General features: G+C 43.6%; 2 protein-coding genes across 2 annotated transcripts in view; both read right to left on the reverse strand.

Moving 5' to 3' along the window:
* Nucleotides 1–7,074, reverse strand: part of LOC103736454 (interferon alpha/beta receptor 1) — a 36,969-nt gene extending 29,895 nt beyond the window's left edge. Inside the window, exon 1 of the mRNA XM_017798910.2 lies at nt 6,914–7,074. The gene's annotated coding sequence lies outside the window, so the exon portion shown is untranslated. The remainder of the gene's footprint in view (nt 1–6,913) is intronic.
* A 2,750-nt stretch (nt 7,075–9,824) lies between these two features.
* The window catches only part of LOC103736455 (interferon alpha/beta receptor 1-like), a 31,930-nt gene continuing 29,735 nt past the window's right edge, over nt 9,825–12,019 (reverse strand). The window contains exon 5 of the mRNA XM_008835964.3: nt 9,825–9,855. Coding sequence (XP_008834186.1) covers nt 9,840–9,855 — 16 coding nt within the window. The 3' untranslated portion in view covers nt 9,825–9,839. The remainder of the gene's footprint in view (nt 9,856–12,019) is intronic.

The following is a 12,019-nucleotide window of genomic DNA, read 5'->3' on the forward strand; positions in this document are numbered from 1 at the left end:
AGGGAAAATTTCTTTCACGATTCTGTTGAAGAACTGGTCCATGCCATTATCTTGGGATTCTTCTCCTTCCTGTATGCCTATGATTCGTAAGTTTGGTCTTTTTATGATGTCACACAATTCCTGCATATTCCATTCTTGTGATTTCTTAAATTTTTCATAATCTTTGCTTGTGTGGTCTAGTTTGTCCACTTTATCTTCCAGTCTTGATACTGTTTTCCATTTCATTCATCCTATTGGTGAGGCTTTCTCATGTTGTTTCTACTTGTCTTACTGAGTGTTTCACTTTCTTCTTCTTTTCAGCCTGAGTATTCTTCAATATTTCTAACTCTTTTCTGAATTCATTCAGAAGTTTATCGCTTCCTTCAGTTCTCTGATTTCTTTGTGTGTTCTTTAAATTCACTGAATTCTTTTATCATGTTTATAATTGTTCTTTTGAGCTCCATGTCCTCCATTATCTCTAGGGGGTTCTCACTGCACTCCTTTAGAGGACTATTGGTATTTGGTGGGGATATGTTATTTTGGTTTTTCATGTTATTATTTTTTCTCTGTGACTTTGACATGTGATTTTCTTTTGTAGTTTCTGATTCTTGTGTGAGACTCAAGCCTTCAAGTTTAGGTCTGCTTCTTTTTGTGAACTTTATGTGTCTTTGTGGTTTTTTTGGGCACGAAAAGCTGGTTTGTCTAAGTTTCTGGTTCTCTCTTTTGATTTTATATTAGAGTGGCCAGACTGCTTTGTTTTCAGGAGTTCCCTCAGAGGCCCAAGTCAGATGAGGATCAGATGCTCTCAGGTTTTCTCCTAAGGTCTGGATCCCTCCAGGAAAGATACCGGCCTCAGTGATTTGGGGGTTGGACTGGCCTGGGAGCTGGGCCCAAGAAAGAAGGTGGTCTAGAGCAGCTGGTGGCCATGCCACCCCGAGATGCAAAGGAAGACGGGGGTGGGAAACAGCCCCAAGGGCCCCTGGGGACTCCACTGAGGAGGTGCGTTCGTCTGGATGCAAAGGACCAGGAAGAGGAAAGGTCAGCCCTGGCATCCAGAATGAGGCTGTTGGGTTGTGCAGACCCAGGGAAGCAGAGGGAGGTGAGGGTGGGGCCAGGCCCAGAAGCAGTGCTCCTGGGGACCCGAGAAGGACCTGAGTTGCTCTGGGTGCAAAGGATCAGGAAGCAGTGGTGGTTCCCCAGGTGTCTGGGGCGCCAAGACAAGGAATGGGACAGGACCCAGGCTAGGAGATGGACAGGACCCAGATAGGACCAGCAGGAGATGGGAGGGTGAATGGAGGTTGGGGGAGTCAAGGCGCAGAGGGCGGGATCAACTTACCCCATAGAGAGAGGCCTGCAGGTTGGAGAGAGGCCTGCTGGTCGGTCGTGAAGGCCCAGGGAAGCAGAGGCCCCTTTCAATTTTTAACAGTGCGGTAGAACACATACAGTGTAAAATTTACCATCCTAATAACTGTTAAGTGTACAATGTAGTGGTACACTGATACAATCCATCTCTGTAACAGCTTTCATTTTGGAAAACTAAAGATGTATACACAGTAACACTGTCTTAGTTTGCCTTCCCCTATTCCTGGGCAACTCTATGTATCATTTTGAGCAAATCTCTCTTAAGTACAATGATACAGTATCTGCTTTTTACTGACTAACTTCACTTACAATGTCCTCAAGGTTCATTCATGTTCTAGTGATCCGAGATTTCTTTTCTTTTTAGTGCTGGACAGTATTTCACTGTCGGTACACACTACATACTGACTTTTCATTCCTCAATGTGTGGGTGATTCCAATTTAGCTGTTGTGCATAATGCTTCTACAAACATGGATGCACAACTATTTCTTTGCGACCCTTATTAATCTGAACATAGAACCAGAAGTGGACTTGCTGGATCACAGGATCATTCTGTTTAAGTTTTAGAGGAACTAACATTCTGTTTTCTGTAGCCACTACACCACTTTACTTTCTGACCAATAGTGCCCTGGGGTTCCAATTTCCCTAGATCCCTACCATTCTAATGGGAATGAGACACTACCTCACGGTATGTTCTCAATAAAGTCCTTCAGCTAGTTTGAATACGGAGTTTTGGGAGTTCTCTGTACAGTATGGATAATAATTTCGCATTAGATATATGACATAAACATTTTTTTTTCCATTCTGTATGTTGCCTTTTCCTTCGCTGATAGCATTATTTCCTTACTTCCGTCTAGTGTTCTACACACAGTAGGGGATGTTCAAGTCTCCCATTATTACTATAGCTCTAGCTATTTCTCCTTTCATTCTGTTTTTGCTTCAGATTATTTTGATGGTTTGACATGAGTTGTATAAACCTTTATAACTGTCACATGTCAGTGTTCTCTTATATTGATCTTTTATTGATATATAATGCCTTGTCTCTTTGTAACCTTTATTCTAGGAAATTAGAAACTTCCAAAGAAAGCATATTACCAGCACAACTCTTTAAGCAAGGACCAGACCAGACAGGTTCTTCCACCAAAAAGACTTAAAGCACAGGCCTGCTGGCCTCTATTAGGCACCCAGGAGGCTTGGGATAGAGGCCACTCCAGAACCTTCAGCAACAAGCCATCATTTCTCATCTTTTGAATCTGACCTAACACATTTTGTGACAAGTACATAGAAGAATAGACACCCTGATTTAACCCATCTTTTAAGAATGCAGTAGGATGCCACCTCAGTCTGGTGGTCAGATACCCCGATCTTTTACTGAACCTGCCTATGTAATGCCCCCACCACTCTACTATACTGAATGTATTGACTTTTTTTTTTGTTCTATGGCTACAAAAACTAATGCAACCCCTTGAACATGCATAAGTCATTCGTATTTGGCTCAGAATAAAGTATTTTATTTTCCTTTAAATCAGAGTCATTCTTTTGGGTCAACAACTGGCTTGTCTGTTCTACCTGATAATGAGATAGCCACCCCCTGCTCATCCAAGTCTTCCCCTTGAAGATGCTGCCTTCAGTAGACTCCAGAGTTCCAAAATAGCTACATCAGACAGACTGATGCCAGTGCACTGCTGTGTAGGTGGGAGACTGACTCTTGATGTTACTACAGTTATATTTCCAGAATCCTCAAATAAGATGTGTTTGTAAAACCTGCTCTCAATTGGGCATAATATAGTTCATGCCTTTAATTCCAGCATTTGGGAAGTTGAGGCAAGAGGACAGTTTGAATCAAGTTTAGGCTTACACAGCAAGACCTTATCTGAAAAAAAAAAATCACAATAAAGCACAACACAACAAAAACTCTGCTTCTGGGTGAAGCACAGATCTCAAACCAGACTGAAAGATCTTTAAGGGGAGTCTTATATTTTTTGTATTTTTCAGAGTGCTCAGCATAATGGTGGGGGGGGGGGTCAGAGGAATTTTTTATATATCACAAGTTGTGGGTTATTCATTTGATAGACTATATATACACATGAACTTGCCCGTGTGTGTGCATATGTGTAAGGATGATTGATCACAGGGCTTTACATATTATAGATAGGAAATTTATCCCTGAGCTACAAAGGGTATATCCCAGATAAGGTATAATTTTTTTCTGTAATTTTGTAGACCATTATGTAGACCAGGCTCGCCTTGAACTCACAGAAACCTGCCTGCCTCAGCCTCCCAAGTGCTGGGATTAAAGGCATTTGCCAACAAGCATAGTGTATAAGATCTAATTTTTAAAGGCCAGCTTTTAACTTTATTTCTGGTTCTACAGTATTTCTAGCTTTTAAAATTTCTGCTTCAGGCTGGGTGTGCCAACACACGCCTTTAGTCCCAGCACTTGGGACGCAGAGGCAGGCGGATGTCTGTGAATTAGAGGCCAGCCTGGCCTACGTAGCAGGTTTCAGGCCAGCTGGGGTTACCCTGGTCTACACAGCAAGTTTCAGGCCAGCTGGGGTTACAGGGAGATACTGTCTCAAATGTACCAAAACACCAACCAAAAAAAAAGAAAAAAAAAATCTGCTTCAGGACAATCTGCTTCAGGACATCTTACAGATGGTTTTACTTCCGAGGCTTCTAGAACTTTCCTTACTAGGATTGCTTTCAGTTAGGTATTGTGAGGAGACACCTGAGAAAACACTTCTGAACTTCCTTCCTTTTACTTTCAAGTCTTTCACCCTCCATTTGCATAGCTCTTGAGACTGAGCCCATGGCCTTGCACATGCTAATCACACACTCCTCCACTGAGTTACATCTCTAATACCTACCCCCAGAGATTCCTGGACAGCATCCCTGAACAGAATGTGCCTGGATATTCCTCATTCTTTTGATTTCCATCCTATTTCTTAGAATTTACAGATTGGTCAGCAAGGGCAGCCACTGGGTTTACAAGATTGACAAAAGACCCAACAGCATTTGTAGCATGTACAGCAAACTCCTCCTAATATTTTAATTCACGTAACTGTGGGCATGAGAGAGGAAACGGACATCTGATGAGGAACACCCAGGGATGTGCTTAGGGACAGTCTTCCCATTGCTAAGGGAAGGCATCTGGAAGTTAGAGGCATCTTGGTGCTTGGGTGACAACAAATAATGGATGGGTAATATTCATAAAGGGGCATTTATTTATATTTTTGTTTGCTTCTAACCTGTCATCTTCATCTTGATGGCCAGCAGGGTTGACTATCTTTTGATTAAAATCTTGTATAAATGCAAAGACATATATCCATAGAGTTAGGCAATAAAATTTCTCCCCATGTTGGACAATTTTCTTGGTCTACATTCTAGACTGGCCCTTACTAGGTTAAAATGTGTGACTTTTTTGAGTTGCGCACAGTTGTATAGGCCTTTAAAATGACACTGGGGAGGCAAAGGTGGGCAGATCAATGTGAGACTGAGGCCAGCCTGGTCTACATAGTGAGTACCAGGTTAGCTGGGGCTATATGGAGATTCTGTCTCAAAAAACCAAAAACAACAAAACAACAAAAAACCAAAATACTCAGAAAATAAAAACTGATCTTTCTCAATGAGTCTGAAAAAAGCCCAACATTAAAAATCTCCAGTTTAAGGGCTGGAGGGCTGGCTCAGTGGTTAAGAGCACTGGCTGCTCTCGCAGAAGATCCAACACCCACATGGTAGTTCAACAGCCATCTGTAACTCCAGTTTCAGGGAATCCGACACCCTCTTCTGGTCTCCATGGACACTGTATGACATGGATGTACGCAGATACACGCAGGCACAACACTCATAAAAAATAATCTAAAAAACTAAAAGTCTCAAGTTTTGCTTAATATTTCATTTAGTTTTGAACATAATCATCCCTATGGGGAAAAAGAGCATTAAGTGAAAGATAATTGATAAGTAGGCCCTTAACATAGAAGTGGATCATCAATAATTTTTAGTTTAAATGTTTTCCTTTAAGAAAACAGCTGTGGCTAGGTGTTATGGCACATGCCTGGAATCCCAGCACTCAGGTGACAGAGGTAAGAGGATGGCAAGTTCAGGACCAACCTGGGCTACAAAGTGAGACTCAACCAGGTCTGGGAAATAGCTCAGTCAGGAAAGTGCTGAGCAGGAGGACCAGAGTTAGGATCTCCAGGGGGGTGTGGCAGCATGCATGGGTAAGCCCAGTGCTGAAGAGATGAAGCCAGGAGGATCCCTGGGGACTGCGGGCCAATCAGTCTAGATGAATTAGTGAGCTCCAGGTTCAGTACGAGACCCTATCTCAAAATAAGTAAGCTGTGGACAGCGAAGCAGGACATCCGGCACTCTCTTCTGGCTTCCACATGCTTGTGCACACAACGCGCATCCAAGGTACACATGTGCACACACAAATGTGTACACACATATACACGTATGCAAAAACCAAAACAACAGTCCAGTCTAGTTAAGTCACAAGGACTAGGATAGACTCCCAAGGTATGATTTTGCAGGGAGCCAGCTGGATGGTATTAGGCAAGCTAATCACTCAGTGCCTTAGCTTTGTACTCTGCGAAATGAGGAAAACAGCACCTACAGCAGTGCTTTAAGTGACTTTATACCTTTAAAATACTTCATGATTGGCAGAGTTAAGTGTCCAACAAATGCTCCTGTAAATTGTACATCAGCACTTTAACCTAGTTTAACATTTTTTTTTTTTTCTTTTGAGACAAGGTCTCACTATTGTGCTCAGGGTGACCTAGTACGTCAGTGCTGGGATTACTGGTGGGTAGAATCACTCTGGGTGAAAAATTTTAAATGCACATCCTCCTCAAATGTCTTTTACATCAAGATACGGAGGAAATACTCTTTACATGGAAGCAAGCATGAGCTTAATATAAAATTTCCCACGAATAAAGTCTTCAAAGAAATTACCACGGGTTGCACCAGGCCCCCAGCACACATTTACTGCACTGTATACACGACGAGGTAGAACTCCGAGGTTTACGTTTTCAAGATAAGCTTGGTCGCAGCAGCAGCAGCCTCAGAAACCCGCGATGCCCCTCATCACTAAAAACTGTATCGACCGTCCAACAGTCGCCATCCTGATGCAAGAAGTCACAAACTAGCCTAACAGCTTACAGCTTACTTTAATATTTAACATTGTTATTGCTTCGTTAGAGTTGCACGAATCTCGGGTCACATCAATGCATTCTACTCCCTTGTGAGGCCAGGACAGACTATACTAATTTGAGGAAATGCGTTTAGGGGACAGCTTTGTTTGTTTTTGCTACTGATGGGGCCAGGCGCGCTGCTGGATTTTCAGTACCCGACCCGCGGCTCCCCAGGCTAGAGGCCGGGTGGCAGCCGGGAGCTCCTGTCGGAGGGCCCCGGGGGCCAGCGGGCGGAGACCCCTGCTACCCGCTCCCAAATAGCGGCCTGGAAGGTCCAGCCAACGTCGGCATCTCTCGGCGCCCGGCGGCATGGACTCACAGGCTTCCCACGGAGCTCGGTCCCTCCCCGCCACCCCGTCCTGCCGCAGGCCCCTTGACTCACCTGCGGCTGCGGGCAGCATCCACGTCGCCCCGGCCACCAGCACCAGGGCCGCGGGGCCCAGGAGAGCGAGCATCGTCCGGGGCCGCGAGCCGTGTCTCTCACATCCTAGGCGGCTACGAGGGACGGAGTACGGCGGCAGCGTAGCTACGAGGACGCCTGGCCCCTTCCGCAGACGCCGGGTCCCTCCCTGAGACCCCGCCCCCTTGGGCAACAAGGCCTCCCCGCGAACTCTCCACCTATCAGCATAGGCTCCTCTCCTACGCAAACGCCCCGCCCCTCCCAGCGAGCCTGTCTTAGACAGCCTCAGGGGATCTTGCGTCCTACTCTCGCATCTTGGTACGACCCACACCCACTTCCGGAAGACGCACTGTCCGTCGCCCCAGAGGAATGCGGCGTGCTGCTAGTGCGCATGTGCAGAGGTCCTGCGCACTCCTCGCCCCGCTTCTTCGGTTCATGTTTTTTCCTGGGGCTGAGGGTGAGGGCCAGGCTGTGGGCTTTCTCTCCGGGGTTACTGGCTAGAGCAGGAAGCCTGGTACAGGAATCGCGTGGGGTACTCCGGCCTCGGGCCCGCCGGAAGGGGCAGGTCGCTTCTTGTGTGGGAGACCCCGCAGTCTAAATGTGTTGGAATAAATTTTTTTTTTTTACGCGTTTAAGAGATCATCCAAGTCAGTGATTCTTAGCAACTTTATGCAATGATAGAACTGTAACCACAAACCAATTTTAGAGAACTTTTCCCTTTTTATTTTTATTTAGTTTTAAATCTAGGGCCAAATGTTTGCTAAACGTGTGATCTGCCCTCTTTACCTCTAAAGAATACATTAAACACAATTAGGTTTGGAGGAAAAAAAATTTTTAAAAATTTCAATGATAATAGCTTAAATGAACCCATTTGAACTGCTTCAATGAATCCATTAACTATTCATTTGTTAGACGTCATGGGATGGTTAATTTTATGTGATAGTTTGTCTACTTGATTAAACAAAGGCAGATCATGGTTTGTATAAGGTTTTAAGTGGAAGAAAGGAGTTACCATCTCTTGTGATGGAAGAAGATTAAGCATAAGACAGCTTGACTTGGTTTCAAACTGGCATATTCCTCTTGTGTTTTATTTGAAACCGGGTCTTACTATGTAGCTCAGGTTGGCATTGAACTTGTGATCCTCCTGAGTGCTGAGATTATGGGCATGCACCTCTATGCTTAGCTAGTGTTCTTTATTATTTATTTTAATATTTTATTATTTATATTTTATGTGTATGTGTGTATTGCTTGCATGAATGAATGTAAGTGCACCCCTGTCATGCAATGCCCATGGAGGTCAGAAGATGCTGAATTCCCATGGAACTGGAGTTAAGGACAGTTGCTAGCTGATAGGTGGGTGATGGGAATTGAACCCGGATCCTCTGCCAGAGCAGGCAGTGCTCTTAACTGCTGAGTCATCTCTCCAGTGTATTCCTTATTTAATGGCATACTTTTAAAGAAAAGGAGGTATGTCTGAAGTCTGATTGTAGGACCTTCTAGATAATACTGCAATTTTGAACCATGTGAGAAGCTGTATTCTGTTGCCACTCACCTTCATGATGTCCCTATGATCTTCCATGAGAACATGTTTCTTTTGTATTACTATGCATTTTTTATACTACTGTACTTCCTGAGTACTTCTTGGATTGTAGGTATAGAAAGAGGAAGATTGTTTTCCCAAGCTAACACAGGGAATAGATGTCAGGGCTCAGAATGGAAATAGGTTGGATCCCAGAGCCCTCAGTCCAAGACATTGTTTTGCACCTAATTGCAGAACTGAACATTCTGCTCCTTCAAAAAGAAATGGTTGGTAATGACTCTGAGTTCTCTATCTATATATTCTAGAGTGGAGAAATCGAACTTTTTTTTTCTGATAGTTCAATGCTTGCTTTTTAAAATTCTGTACATGGCAAAAAAGACTTCTCTGCACTGAAGAAATTGAAGAAGTTGTTTCTGTCTAGGTTTCTTTTTTTCTTTTCTTTTTTTTTGGGGGGGGGTGTCTTTTTGAGACAGGGTCTCCCTGTAGCCCCATCTGGCCTGGAACTCACAGAGATCCCAAGTGCTGGGATTAAAGGCTTGAGCCACCAAGCCCAGCCTGTCTGGGTTTCTTGATTGAGTTTGTTTTCTCTGCCAATTAAAGAATTAAAAGACAGGGGAAAAAAATCTCAGACACAGAAGAAAACAATAGGTAGGTGCCATCTTTATTACACACAGTGACCCTGTATGCTTAACAGGGATTTAGCCCCTCAAAGTGTAACTAGGCATTGCATGCTGTATTAGTTACTTTTCTGTTTCTATAATAAAACACCATGACCAAAGCAACTTTTAGAAGGAAGAATTTATTTGGGCTTAAGGTTTAAGAGAGATAAGAGTTCATCATGTCTTGGAGTCATAGCAGCAAGCTGGAAGGAACTGAGAGTTTGTCTTTAGTAGCAAAGCAGAGAGAGCAACTGGAAGTGGGCAAGGCTATGAACTCTCCAAGCTGTCCCCAGTGATGTGCTTCCTCCAGAAAGGCCACAAGTCCTAAAGGTTCTATGACCTCCCAAACAGCACTACCAATTGGGGACAAAGTGTTCAAATACTTGAGTCCATTGGGAACCTTTTTATTGAAACCACCACTCATGCTTAGTCAAGGGGAAAATTATAATCCAAATTACACAGTTGAGAACATGGGTTATCAGGCCAAGAGACCAACAGGTTGTGTGTGTGTGTGTGTGTGTGTGTGTGTGTGTGTATTCATAACAGACATTTAAAATGGAAGGAATAACACAACAGCAGTATACCAATATTGTAATTGGACCAAGTCAGTTTTCCTTGAACAGGTTAATGAAAGGATGGTGCAGGTATGCAGTGTAGGGTACGCAGTACACACCGGCTTGTTGGGGGGAACGGATGCTCTTAGTCTTCTTTACAACTTCATTTCCCTGAAATGGAAATGGCTTTGCTTAGTGTATTTATTCTTGATGATTATCAACATCAAGATGTGAGTGACTCTTCAAAGGAAAAGTGCTTTAGTGCGTAGCATGCACAGCTCTCTGAGTCCAATCCTCTGGACTTGGACTCAAAACAAACAGAAAAAGTACAGGTTACAGGAAGCAAGCACCAGCCAAAGCTGATAATCAGTTATAGAGGAAGCTTTAGAGTACAACTCATTGGAATTTTAGAGGAAAGGAACTGACAAGACAAATGCTTTATTTATCAACTTCTGCTTTTGAAGAAAAAAATGTCCAAACTCACTGTTTTCCATAGCACTATGAATTTTTAAAATTAAAGGTGCAAAGATCTCATTACATTTATTTTTTTTATTTCTCTCTCTCTCTCTCTCTCTCTCTCTCTCTGTATGTGTGTGTGTTTGTGTAGGTACATGTATGGAAGTCAGAGAACAACCTACAGGAGTTAGTTTTCTACCACGAGGGTCCTGGGGATCAAAATCAAGTCATCGGGCTTGATGGCTTGATGGCAAATGCACTTACCCACTGAGCCATCTTGTGGGCCCATCACTGTCTCTTCAATAAAAACAACATTCTTCTTGATTGGGGTAAATACATATACTTGAATCCATAAGTCATCATTTCACATGGATTCTCCCAATTTCTAAGTAGCTGTCACTGGCCTCAGACACTGCTCTTTACTCACCTCCCCACCCCAGCCCCTTGCTGTGGGCCTGATCACCATGTTAGCATCTTCTGGTCTTTATTCTCCTACTGGTTCAGTCAGGTGTACACAGAACCCTCCCCTCATTGTCCGAAGATATACTAAAGACAAGTTAGCAGCTGTAATACAACTTCCACGAAAGTTCAAGGGTAAAGGAAAGGAATTCCAACCCCAATGCTCACTTTTTACTACTGCAAACAGGCCACTCTCAGAGCCCACAGGAGAAAGATCAATTAAATGCATGTGTGAACATGTCACAAGGGGTGGGGGATGTAGCTAGAAGGTAGAGGGCTTACCTAGCTTGCACAAAGCCCTGGATTTGATACCAGCACTGCATACACTGGGTATGGTGGCACACACTTAAAATCCTAGCACTTGGGAGGCAGAGACAGTAGCTTCAGAAGTTCAACGTCATCCCTAGGCTTCATGGCTATGTAGTGACATCAAGGCCAACATGGGCTACATGAGATCCTGTCTGAAAGAGCGAGAGCGAGAGCAAGCAAGCGAGCGAGAGAGAGAGAGAATGAGAATATGAGTTAGTGTTCTCCAGAGGAACAGAAATGATAGACTATATATATATATATATATATATATATATATATATAATCTAATAAATCCTATATATATATGAGATTTATTAGATTGGCTCACAGGGTAGGATCTAAGTAGTCTAACAATGGCAATGCCACACTGAAAAGGCCGAGAATCTGGTAGCTTCTCAGACCCCAAGGCTGGATATCTCAGCAGCTCTAGTATCTGGCACTGAAAGCCTGGAGAATTCCTGAAGAGCTGCTGGTCAACAAGAGTGAAGGCAAGCAGACAAAAAGCAAAAGCTCATGTCTTCCATGTCCTTTTATATAGACTGCCACCAGAAGATGCCACCCACATTTAGGATGGGTCTTAGGCTTCAAATAATCTGATCAAGAAAATCCCCTACAGAAGCACCCAGAACTTTGTGTTGTTGATTCTAGAGCTAGTCAAGTTGACAACCAAAATTAGCCATCACAGAGATAAAAAGGAAAGTTTTACAATGCAATCCATTGCTTTATACAATTAATGTGTGATTAAAAAATATCCACTATCCTAGTTACTTTTGATGTGGTTAAAACATCAAAACCAACTTGGGGAGGAAAGGGTTTATTTTACTTACAGCACAGTCCAACATTGAGTGAAGTCAAGGCAGGAACTCAGGGAAGGAACCTAGAGGCAGGAACTGAGGCATAGACCATGGAGAAACACTGGTGGTTTGAATGAAAATGTCCCCCATAGGCGCCAAGTATTTGGACGTTTTGTCCCCAGATGATGGCGCTGTTTTGGGGAGGTTTTAGAAGGTGTGGCTGTCCTGGAGGAAGCATGTCACTTGGGGTGGGCTTAGAGAGTTCTTAAGCCTTGCCGGATCTCCAGTCACTCTCTTGCTTCCTGTGCCTGTGATGA

This window comes from Nannospalax galili, unplaced genomic scaffold, assembly GCF_000622305.1.
Source record: "Nannospalax galili isolate Female #2095 unplaced genomic scaffold, S.galili_v1.0 scaffold136, whole genome shotgun sequence".
Classification (NCBI taxonomy): Eukaryota; Metazoa; Chordata; class Mammalia; order Rodentia; family Spalacidae; genus Nannospalax; species Nannospalax galili.